The 11,982-nt window shown below is 33.4% G+C and overlaps 3 protein-coding genes across 3 annotated transcripts; 2 read left to right on the top strand and 1 right to left on the bottom strand.

The window, feature by feature from the left end:
* Positions 1 to 686: 686 nt before the first annotated feature.
* Positions 687 to 2,542, bottom strand: LOC134276952 (acetylcholine receptor subunit alpha-like). Its single transcript, XM_062759231.1, has one exon. It carries the CDS (start codon positions 2,521 to 2,523, stop codon positions 1,318 to 1,320), a length of 1,206 nt encoding a protein of 401 aa, XP_062615215.1. The 5' UTR covers positions 2,524 to 2,542; the 3' UTR covers positions 687 to 1,317.
* Positions 2,543 to 4,452: 1,910 nt separating this feature from the next.
* LOC134276944 (paired mesoderm homeobox protein 2B-like) lies at positions 4,453 to 7,269 on the top strand. The gene is made up of 4 exons (XM_062759221.1): positions 4,453 to 4,642; positions 6,373 to 6,530; positions 6,825 to 6,897; positions 7,006 to 7,269. The coding sequence occupies exons 1-4, from the start codon at positions 4,453 to 4,455 to the stop codon at positions 7,239 to 7,241; spliced, it is 657 nt and encodes a 218-aa protein (XP_062615205.1). The 3' UTR covers positions 7,242 to 7,269.
* Positions 7,270 to 9,085: 1,816 nt separating this feature from the next.
* On the top strand, positions 9,086 to 11,122 carry LOC134276951 (beta,beta-carotene 15,15'-dioxygenase-like). Its single transcript, XM_062759230.1, has 2 exons — positions 9,086 to 9,273; positions 9,740 to 11,122. Exons 1-2 carry the CDS (start codon positions 9,097 to 9,099, stop codon positions 11,120 to 11,122), a joined length of 1,560 nt encoding a protein of 519 aa, XP_062615214.1. The 5' UTR covers positions 9,086 to 9,096.
* The last annotated feature ends 860 nt before the right edge of the window (positions 11,123 to 11,982 follow it).

Genomic DNA, 11,982 nt, shown 5'->3' with positions numbered 1-11,982 from the left:
TAAAAGCATGTTTGAAACTCCATTTAAAACTCTTTAACATCAAATGTTTCTCATTGGACCTTACAAACGCCGCGTTCCAATTAATAAAAGGGATTAACTAGAGTACCTTATTGAATTAAATATGAGAGTACTGTTTACTGTAGTAGTGTTAATCCAGTTCGAAAGAACCAGAAACCGCCCGATTCAATTTGTAAATGGCACCAAATTTTATACAGATTTTATTTTAAAATGACATTTGATGGCATCAACACAGTTATATCAATCGAATATCAATAACTCTCTTTTTTTAGAAATCTTGCATCATTTATATACACTTTTTGTCAATCTTTACGGTAATATATTTAAGAATTAATCTGCCAAAAAGATAGTCAATATGATAAAATACAATATTATGTATATATTATAAAACTACACCGACAGACTATAATGTTATAAGAAGCGGTTTTATTGCCAGGATACATTTATGTATATTGTGCATGCAAAGAAGAGTTCATCAAGACCTTCTCAAGATCATGGCGCCCTACTTGGATTTATTGATATTTTGGGGGTAGGGTGCGGGGTACTAATTTTGTTACTTAAATGGCAATATTGATAAAATCTGAATTATGATATTATCATATTTAATTATGAAACAAGGTTTATCAAACATGATTTTCAGACATGTTGAAAAGTAATTTAAAGAGATATGAAATATTTGATTTATTGCTACCGACTTCAAAAACAACAATAATGGACATATTGTATGCTTTTCAGATATAAATTAAGAATGGTTTTTTAAATCTAAAACTGATTTCGATGTCTCACCTTTCAGTAGCCCTATCTTTATATAAAAACGAATTAAGCTTATACCTTTACATTTAGGGAATAACTATCTTATAATTTGGTATTTGCGACCGTTAATGCTGATTTAACGGTCGCAAACTGAGTTTTACCGGCGACGCGTAAAACGGATGTTTGCGACCGTTAAATCAGCATTAACAGTCGCAAATACCAAATTAGAAGATTAGTTATTCCCATTCTAATGCAATTCGTGCATTTTGTTTGTTGTTTACATCTTATTTTGTTGAATTTTGTTACATAAATTACGTCACGGAGCATTGTTTTTGCGTCGCTCTATTATGACGTCACAATGAAAAAGCTTTCACGCTCGTTAATGCTCGTTTTACTGCTTCAAACATTAGTGCATTAGCCAATCAAAATGTGTTTTACAAAACAATTGCATTAGAATCATATTTTAACAATATAAATATTATATCGCTGTAACTCTTTTATTTAGAAAAGACTTGTCTATTAAATTCGGATGTTTATAAATATATACTATGACAACACAATGGAGAAATACGTTACACACGTTACAATTAACTGAGTTATTAAACTTGTGAAACACACGAAATCAAAGCACTTTCCAACTTCATACCAGGTCACGTGTCCATCGCTTTCATCGTCATCCAATGACCCACATTTTTCATTAATCGGTTCTACGGAGTCTTTATTCTTCTTCTGTCGCCTCCTGCGACAACACCTAACTACTTGAGCAACACTTTGTGGAATAGGCTTGTCGTCTGGACAGTTCTGGATCCTCAAACTTATTATTACAAGAACGACAACAAGGGCGCCACTGAGAACGAAGCTAACAAGAATGTATCCCATAATGGAAATGTTCGGTTCTGAAGCTTCTGGAAGCATGTCCTGGACTATTGTCAGATACACAACAATAGATAACAGCACTGTGATGGAGAACCCAAGTCTCTCGCCGGAATCATGGGGCACAAGAAAAACAAACCCCATCAGTCCTGCAATTGTCGTTATTGGTAAAACGAGACTCACAACATAGTAGGCAGTTCTCCGCTTAAGATGCAAGCCAACAACTATTTCTTTATAACCGTACACGTTTGACTGTGTATGACATATCGAATCTGCAACTTCCCAGATACCATTTTCGGTATACAATGTTAGAATCATTTTTGATGAAATAAAATTCACATTTACTTCATTCGGTTGATAACCCCAAATGAAGAATTTTAACGTACAATATTGGGTATCAAAAGGAAATTTAGTTACATCAGCATCACATATGACTTCGAATGCTTGGAGGGCGTACCAGTCGCACATTCCTGTATAGAAAACGATCACTTTAATCAAATCGCTTCCTAATCCCCTTATGTTTTCGTATGGATTTACATTTATCAGATCAGGAAGCCATAGTTTCTGCTGAGGGATGGACGTTGAGTTTGTCTGATTGTAAGTTGCTAAATCCCAGGAAAGTCTTTCGTCGTACCAGTTGACTTGAAACACACCAGTGAGAGAGAATTTTCCCGTATCTAGATCGAACTCCTTGATCGAAAACAGGTAAAAAGTCGCGTTTACTTCAAGAGGATAAGTTCTGTCCGTCCCTGGTCGCAGATCTTTATTATATCCAGTTAGCAGCGCTGTATGCAAGTTCTGCTCGTTTGTTAAAGTATATGCGAAAACAAAGTCCTCCGTAAAGCAAATTAAAAATATTTTGAAGAGAAGGTGCTCCATATTGAAATATTGCGACAATCACAATCTGCATTGACACCTTCAAGACTAAAATAAATATTTTCAAAGCTTTTTATATTTAAGAAGAGAAAAGTAATGTAACCTAATACTTGGTCAAGACATATTTAAATCCTCTATTGTATTTCTTCAATCGAAATCATTACATTCATGTCGTCTTCTCAACGGTGTCCGATTCTGTCTGCTAAATTCTTTGTTCGGAAGACAATGTCTCGCTGCACAGTTTCTGACACCCAAGTACTGATTAACATGAGGCTATATTAAAAAATGTTCCTTCATATTGATTTTGGACAACCTGAAATGTTTAAAATTAGACGAGCAAACATGTCTCTTTTTCCCTTTGGACTAATCATTTATAAAACAAATAATTTAAATAATTAACACGCGTTCTTCATTTTTCTCGATATCTCTATTTAACTTTCAAGTCAAACACCGACAAAAATATTTGTCTCTTTATTCTCCGTTTTTCGGCAAACATTTTTCCGTTTCAGTGATTAAGGATATTGAGCTGTAGTATCACTAATCAGTAAAGAAAGCAAATATATCAGCGGGCATTATATCTACAAAACTGGACATAAAGACAACTAGGCATTGTATAAAGAAAAAAAATAGACATTAACGGTCTATATACATGGTGTGCATAGAGACCTTGACATTCCAATATTACTTTTAAGATATTAATGGTACAAGATTTTAATCATTGTGCGATAAGGTGGTTGACAAATTACCAAAATTATATTCAAAATATAAGCAGTCTCGTTTAAAGTTATCATTTCGTAAGTTCTATGGTCGATACAATGACCTTGTCAGCAAATACAATTTATCATTGAGTCAAATGCTGACTGACGTTTTTCATACTAATTGTTAGTCCATTATTTATACACTGAATTGGCGACGGATTCTCCGTTATTTCCCGATCATGACAAGGAGCACACGGTGGATGTGACCGATCAGCAGGGGATGCTCACTCCTTCATGGCACCTCATGCCACCTCTGATTTTTCGGAGGTCCGTGTTTGCTCTGCTTCTATTTTGTATTGTGTGTAGTTTTATGGACTTTGAGACTGAATACTGTTCGTTATATCCATATCCTTCATTCACCTGAATACATAATATGATAATTTTTTGTGTCATCTCACTCATGGGAAGACGTGTATATGATTTTCACCTGAATAAAAATCCTTCTCCGAGTACAAATTTTTGGCGGGAAATTAAATAAGTTGGAAATTCATCTTAAATACCAGTACAAAGGAATTAAAATTATAACAACTGAATGTTCTAATAACATTTTCTGAAATATGAGTTATCGCACATTCTTAAGTACTGAAAACTATAAACTTTAATATTTCATAAAGTCGAATCTTAAAATTTATGAATAGTTGTTTTCTTAGTAAAACACTTGCATGAGATATGAACAAACTTATCAACGTTGGCAAAAAGGATTTTAAACACTGATTTAAGAATAATTTTCCCCCGTTAAAGCAGATGTAGGATATGTGATATTCATTAGTTACGATGAAGACCAACAAAAGACTGTATTAATTCCAACAAATGAGCAGGACATCTTTAATTACGAAGAAAACTTATTAATGCGTTACAATGAGATTTGGTTCTGATTCAGAGGCCATATAACGTTCCCTGGACATCGATAAGGGGCTGTCTCCAAAGTTATTTTCTACATGATATGTTTAGTAGCAGCAGAATAATTCACGTGTAGTTTTTCACATTCTACTTTTCATAAGTATTTTGATATTATCCCCTTTATAACTACTGTCAAATGATTGGATGTAGCTTCAAGAACTGAAGTCTTAAAAATGATTCTGGGAAATATTAAATCAAATTTCATTAACTAAAATGACAGAAAATCAAAGACCTGACTCCAAATTGCATTAGAGGTTTTTTTTAATTTGCATTTATGGATGTCCATAACAAATCAATTTTCAACGACACTTTCCTTGTTCGATCAAATATACATCAATGTTCTCCGACAATTGTGACGTCAGAGGTATCGGGCATTGTATTTGAAGAGCGAGAAAAACAAACTGTATTTTATACAACCAACACTGATAATCAAAAGGGAGCATATTCCAGTAAAACATCAAAAGGTAAGCATCAGTTTGAGTAAAGTCTTTAATCATAGAACAATTAAAGAATTTTAATTAGTTTGAGAATGTGTACTGTAATTTACTAGTTTGTGCATGCTAATGAATTACAACAGATATGAAATTGCAGGCTGATTGTTTTACACAAATTATAAAAGTAAAGGGCTTGCAATGGCCAATCATATAACCTAATAACAGATTACTGTAAACTTCTTATTTTTTGCGAGTACTTATTATCGCTTAATGGCTTTTTAACGTCAAATCTCGAGAATAATTATTCGCGAATGAACAGTTCATTAAGAGAATTTACATGGACTTTAGTACCATAAAAATAAAAGCAAGTAATTTTATTTCACGAGTGATACTTCTCGCGAAAATAAGCTATAATTAATTCCTCGCGTATAATTAGGAATCTACAGTATAATTGCTGACAAGGTCATTAGAAATCCTTGCAACATCTCCTTATTATTATAAGTACGGAAAAATTTATTTAATGATCATACAATAGCATAGATCTCACGGTGGGTTTGGTCAGTAGACGATAGGGGATGTTATCTCCTGTTATATAGACATCTGATCCCACCTTTTGAATTTTCTTGGGTGGTGTGGAATGTTGTGTTCACTGATTTATAATATTTTCTATATTATTTTTTTAAATCAATCACATACTGTTCGTTATCTTATTTTTTCATTTCAGAAAGCAAACTCGATGTAAAAGGATCTCTAACAAATAAAGGTAAAGATTTTAATAAAGTCACGGAGGTGTTGTTCTTTTTTTATGAATTTAGGCATTTGAATTCGCGCGAGAATTTAACGTCTTTAAAATAAGCCAGATAATTAAGGTTTCTGTGAATTTAATTTATCAATATTATCTTAAGGGGCAGGGACGCAGTTTCAACTGAATTTTTTAAGCCAGTTTTAATGTTTACAATTCTTACCTAATGAATAATCTATTGATTAGCAAAAATTTGAATATCATTTGTTGATTAACAAACAAGACACAGAACTTAAAGTTCTCCATTGTGTAAACAAGGCTCGTGCCTTGTTTTTGTTTACATATAGAAAATATAATATTTATAAAAATATGAAATTTAGCAAATCAACAGTAACTGTGGAATCATATTTAAAATTAACTTTTATTTGAAATTATATACTTTGAACGAACATATATTAGTATATTAACCTGTTTAAACAAAAACATGACATATACCTTGTTTACATAACAAACGTTTGGAGCTTTAAATCTGTCTTGTATCTCGACAACTGACGTTCATATTTTTGATGATCATTAGAAAGACCCTAGTTAAATATTTGTAAAAATGGAAATATAAATTTTGAAATTTTAGCTGAAACTGTGTTCATGCCTCTTTAATACTATTTGTTGTTTGTTTCTAATTTATTTAACATTAACAGCGTACTTTTCTTTTTGCCTCTCGTTTTCTTTTTCTTTTTTAACGATTCATCTGTTAATTGTGCATTTGCGTTAAGTAAATTAACCAAACAAAAATGTAAACATGCTCAAGCAATGAAATAACAAGGCTGCACAATTTTAGTTTTCTATTTAATCTTTCTATTTTTGATTTGTACCTTCATATTCTGAAAATAATATGCATCTGTCCGAGACAGATGCATTATTTCAACACTTTATTTTCATTAATTAGATCCTATACGTCATTAAACGAGAAATCATTATATAACATCAAAATTCTCTCATAATATCAATTATGTTAAAGTCTTCCTGTCCAGTCCCACACAGCGGCGCTTCCGGACGACTTTCTCCAGAGGTCAATTATGTGAACTAGAGGGCGCTTTCCTACAGACTCGATACCCAGATGTATTCCAAAGAGAGCTGCTTGCTACGAAACTTGATCTGACAGAATCAAGAGTACAGGTTAGCTGTCGAACTTAATTAATTAGCTTGCTGAGTTGATATTTTCATCTCTTTCATCTACATGTAGATAATATGAAATATGGAGATAACGAACAGTTTTTATACCCAAAAGACCATTTAAACAATATAAACCAGGAGCAGAGGTTGGGATCAGGTGCTATGGAGTAGAGGGCATCCCTTGCCGACCAGCCACATCCAACGTATAGTCATGATCAGGGGGAAAATCCGTAGACAATTCTCTGTGTAAATAATGGCGAAAAGTTAATTTTCTAAGTTGAGCCTTTACTGTTTTAGGTTTGGTTCCAAAATCGGAGAGCAAAATGGAGAAAACAAATGAAAGTCATGATGAACTCAAAAGATTCGAAAGGTATATATATATCCAGCATTGCATTCAAAACATGCACACGAATTTTTCTTTCAAATCCATGGTAAACCACGGTACTTATCATTTTCATATCCATTTCCTTTGTTTTAGCTGGTTTAAGCTCATCTACGTCGCCTCAAGCATGTGACTTCAAGTTCCTAGAATCTGCAGCAAAAGCAACTGATCTATACTCCACAGAAGCACTATTTGGAAACTTAACTGGAATGTACTATGACCTGAAGCCAAGTCTATATTACCACGCCCAGCCAAATGACTTTGATGACCATCATAGAACAATAAGCCCACCCTTAACACATGGGGAGAAAAACTTTTTGATTTTGAATTAACCTTTATGTTTACATGTAAACATCTACTTCTCCAAAATAATTTTTTTCAGGTATCATGAAATACGATGGATGTACCTTATGGATGTTTTATTCTGTGGTTTAAATTCACCAGCTATTTATGTCATTTTTACTAGCATGATTGAATTAATTTAGGATTACTTTCAAATGAGTTCATGCGGTATAATATTTTCATCAAAAACCATGGTTGCAGCAAACAAAAGATATCCAATCTACTCAGTCATACTCTGGAACAACAGCAATTGATAAAACGCCGATTAATGATATTGCTTTAAGTGTTGCAATACAAGTCAAAACTTAATGTCATAAATTTTGTATTATTAGTTCACAAGTCATTTTTAACACCAGAATGATGTAATTCTTTCATTAAGGGGCGATTTATCATTTTTGGTTGAGAAATCTACTATTAATACAATAGTTTATGGCATTAAAAGTTGCAATTGCAACACTTAATGATACTTCTATTATTAAGAAGAGTTATCATTTGTGATTGTTTCAATGCACACACTTACCCAGTATGTAACTGAACCCAATAAACTTGTGAAGCAGATCTTTCTAATGAGGACTTATTTTTTTCTCGTCTAATGTCTAATAATATAACTTAAATAATAATGTAAAACTTATACTATTATTATAAACCTTATTATATATCATGATTATGTATGAGAAGGGCGTACAGTAATTAAGCTCAAAAGTCAATTATAAAATTCAGAGCAGATCAAACACTGACCCCTCAAAACATCAGGAGTGGGATCAGATGCCATTTAAAAGAAAACATCTCCTGTCGACTGGTACATATACATCATGCAAAGTGTTGTGGTGTGTAGTGTTGTGATGTAACTTGCAATGCATACGTGTCATTCTCATTTTGAATACCGTTCGGGTTTGTTGACGTTTAAGATATGAAGAGTACCACTGAATTGCATTTGTTTACATTGCCAAGGTCACAATACACTGCTCAGGTATAAAGAGGTCAATTTACACTCAACAATTGTTTTCTTTTTAACATGCATTTTAACATTTGTTTTAAAAAATCGTTGATTAATTTAGCTTAATAAAAATTAAGAATTGATTTAGACACGTTATGCAATTTAGACATCTGTTAAATAACTACATCGTCTCAAGGCAATCACTCAGACTTTTTTATCTTTCAGTAAATAAGTTACACAAAACTCTTCTGACAAAGGTCGTATGAAGTTTACTATGATACATCAAGAGGTATTTTACAATCATTGATAACTTACATACAATGCATATAGTGCATTTATAGTAAATAAATCATGGACTTAATTAACTCTAGAATTTAGCAAGATGAGTTTGTTAATTTTGCATAAATATACAGAGTACGGATTAAGCATCAGTTTCGTTTTTTTTTCTGTATAAAACAAGGCAAGATCATTATAATACAATATTATGGTGGGTTTTTTTGAAAAACATATACGAACTTGTCAGGTATTTTATTCCTTTTTTATGACTATCTAGTTGTAAAAATATGGACGTCCTCCGAAGAGATCTTTACATAAAGAAAGCAATAAACACATATTTAACTCTTTTTTAGGTTTTTTTCTTTTTTTAAATATCTATCAAATTTTGCCTCAGTCTACTTTGACTAAATGATAATCTGACAAACCCTTATTTGTAATTCTAGAGGTCGAGTGGCTGACAAGGTGACAAAGTTTATCAACGCTGACTCTCTGGAAAAAATAGGGTATAAATTCATAATGTCCTAGGTAATAATTTGTAAACTTTGTTCCTTCCAGATAGGTAAACTGTAAATTGACAATTGAACACGATGCGTAAAATACAATTCAGCGTGCTCGTATGTTTAGTTCTTTGTATGGCACTGATGCGTACAGCGTCAACAACGGTTTTGAAGAAAGAAACTGAGAAGGAATTACTCAGAAGAAAAGCAGACTCGGGATTTGATCTTTTCTTTGCTTCAAATGAACAGGAAATGGAAAACATTCCGATTTACTTCAAGAAACCACTACCATCTTGGCTTAAAGGCACATTGGTAAGTTTTATGTTGCAATAAATAAAGATGTCAAAGAACCTTTTAGAGAAGCAAACATTTTACAAAGTTGGATTTTTCCTGTTCAAATATTCTACCTCTCCAGTCTACCATCTTCGCTAGCCACATTTTTCTGATACGCTACTCTTACATACGGTGCTGTGAAAAGAAGGGATATGTTTTATTATAAGTAAACAAGTAAGTTACAGGAATTTTCCTGACACTACTGCGATACACAGTTTTATTCAAATCAAACACTTTGGATAATTTAGTCTTGAAAGATTTAAAGAACATAAAAATAACACCTATTTCACCGCATTGATCACTTACTTTCATTTAATTTTGTAATTATTTTTGGCTTGAGAAGATAATGTAGCAAAAGATATCTTAAATTGATGTTTTGTAAAGATACTGCTATATTTATTGTCTCTAAGTGACGTGAAACTAATATTTTGTACGACTTATTCAGATACGAAACGGACTTGGAAAATATGAGGTTGGCGGCAGACGTTTTACGCATGCATTCGACGCCTTTGCAAAACTAAGCAGCTGGCAATTTCCAGGAAATGGCACCTCATTCTTTTCTACCAAATTCCTTCAAAGCGAATTCTACAAAGAATCAATGGACAAACATGATATTGCACCCTATCTTTTGTTTGAATCTGTGGATCCGCCATTCAATTTCCTTCAAAGGCTGAAGGCCCTCGTAAGAGGTATTGACAACATGAATGTAAATGTTTACAAGTTCGGAGATGGAAATATTGTAGCATTAAATGACTTCTGGAAAGTCTATCAAATCGATTCCGACTCCCTGCAAACTTTGTCTTCATTCTCGGCTCCTGTTCACGTTCACAAAAGTCCGTCAGCTTTCTCATTTTTGAATTTCCTTTCCTCTGCACATTCCCTTCCGGAATCAGGAACATCAAATCATCTGACCTATTTATCCAGTGTAAATGTCATTCCAGGAATGAAAAGCAAAATTTCACTGGTGAGAATAAAATCGACCAAAAATAGGGAGATAATTACATCGTGGGAGGTAGATCGCATTCCTTATATGCATTCTTTCGCTGCAACAGAAAATTACGTTATATTTTTTGCTTGTCCATATTACATCAATGTTATGAAAATGATTCAGCATGCTATCCCAGAGAAAGCCTTAGACTGGGAACCTAACTCTCCTACAACTTTATATGTTGTACATATAAAATCTGGTGAGGTATACACGTTAAAAACAGACAATGTGTTCATGATGCATCAGATAAATGCTTTTGAGAAAGATAATTCGGACATCATCGTGGATATTTCGTCCTACCCGAATCCAGACTTCGTTGAGAACCTAGAAATGAGAAACTTATTGGATCCAATTAAAAGGAACCAATTTGACACAAGGGCAGCTGTAAGAAGATACTTCATAAATCTGAATACCTTAACAGTCGAATGGAAAACGTTTGAAGATTCCCGAAATGCACCCTGTGCCTCAGCACTTGACCTCCCAGCCATTAACGAAAACTATCGATATAAATCGTACTGTTTTGCGTATGGAGTAGCTTTGAAATGCAATAATGTTTCCTTGAGTGATATAGCACTAGTCAAAAAAGATCTGTGTGGGCGGGGCCAGGACAGAATGTGGAAAGTATCCAATCATTATGCAGTAGAGGCGTGGTTTATCCCAACACATAGTGGCAAATCTGAAGATGATGGATATCTCGTTCTTCCAGTTTTGGACGGAATAACAAATTCAAGTTATTTGGCGTTCCTAAACGCCACTACTATGGAGATGGTCAATTCAGCGGTACTTCCTACGATTGTACCATTTAACCTTCATGGACGATTCTTCCAGGATTTAATATAATGCAAGATCAGTATAGTCCAAGATTAAATGATGGACACATAGAACATAAAAGGGTTGACGGTGTACACAACAACCCATTGTTTCGCAGATCTTGCTTCTTTACCGAATGATTTTAAATTTTCAGGACCAACAGCTAGGACCTTAAATGGGGTGAACATTTTCCAGTCAAACATTTATTGATACACTGATAATTACACTTTCAATTCAAAGTGACGTGTGCAGGTATCGATGTCATTTGACGGGTTTTTCAAGTAGGAACTTGCAGTCAGTAGGAGTGTAAACCCTGCACCAAATATATACCAGGTGACCGGGGATGTTTGATTATCCATGTTACCTTATCCCACCTTATGATTTAAGAGGACTGTGTTTGCTCTGCTCCCATTTTGTATTAGATCGATGGACTTTTAAGCTTGAAGTGTTTGTCGTCTCCTTATTTTATACGTATCACTACTCTTGCTACTGTCACCCATGTTGTATTATGCAGTCTTTTCAGTGACCCTGGAATTAGTCATGTGTAAGGCTAAATAAGTAATCTGAAGTTACTCATAATCTGTAAAGTTAAAAGTTGTAATAAAGTTACATTGTACTGCGGACGAGCTCAGTTTACATGTAAGTAAGATTTTGCTTATGTATAATTAATTTGGTCTTCTTTGTATTTGTATACATTTGGCAATCAATGCAATCTATAGTTAATTTTTTAAATGTCTGTCTTGCTTTCTAATTTGTTCAATAATTTCTTGTTTTATTATCATTAAGTAATTCACTTTGTTTACTTTATCATAAACTTGGGCCAACAAATTTTGGCATATATATGCATATCTTAAATGTATTTGAAATGTGATGGTAATTGTATTTCAAAA

Source organism: Saccostrea cucullata, unplaced genomic scaffold (genome assembly GCF_032062105.1).
Source record: "Saccostrea cucullata isolate Sc308-1 unplaced genomic scaffold, CSIRO_AGI_Scuc_v1 ctg428, whole genome shotgun sequence".
Taxonomy (NCBI): Eukaryota; Metazoa; Mollusca; class Bivalvia; order Ostreida; family Ostreidae; genus Saccostrea; species Saccostrea cuccullata.
This window is presented reverse-complemented; position numbering and strand designations above follow the sequence as displayed.

Bases quoted from the DNA above. Each gene is read 5' to 3' on its own strand.
- LOC134276951 (XM_062759230.1), top strand. From the start codon at position 9,097: ATGGCACTGATGCGTACAGCGTCAACAACGGTTTTGAAGAAAGAAACT. The intron at 9,274-9,739 runs GTAAGTTTTATG...CGACTTATTCAG, and splicing joins CTTGGCTTAAAGGCACATTG to ATACGAAACGGACTTGGAAA.
- LOC134276944 (XM_062759221.1), top strand. From the start codon at position 4,453: ATGGATGTCCATAACAAATCAATTTTCAACGACACTTTCCTTGTTCGA. The intron at 4,643-6,372 runs GTAAGCATCAGT...ATTATGTTAAAG, and splicing joins TTCCAGTAAAACATCAAAAG to TCTTCCTGTCCAGTCCCACA. The intron at 6,898-7,005 runs GTATATATATAT...CCTTTGTTTTAG, and splicing joins GAACTCAAAAGATTCGAAAG to CTGGTTTAAGCTCATCTACG.
- LOC134276952 (XM_062759231.1), bottom strand. From the start codon at position 2,523: ATGGAGCACCTTCTCTTCAAAATATTTTTAATTTGCTTTACGGAGGAC.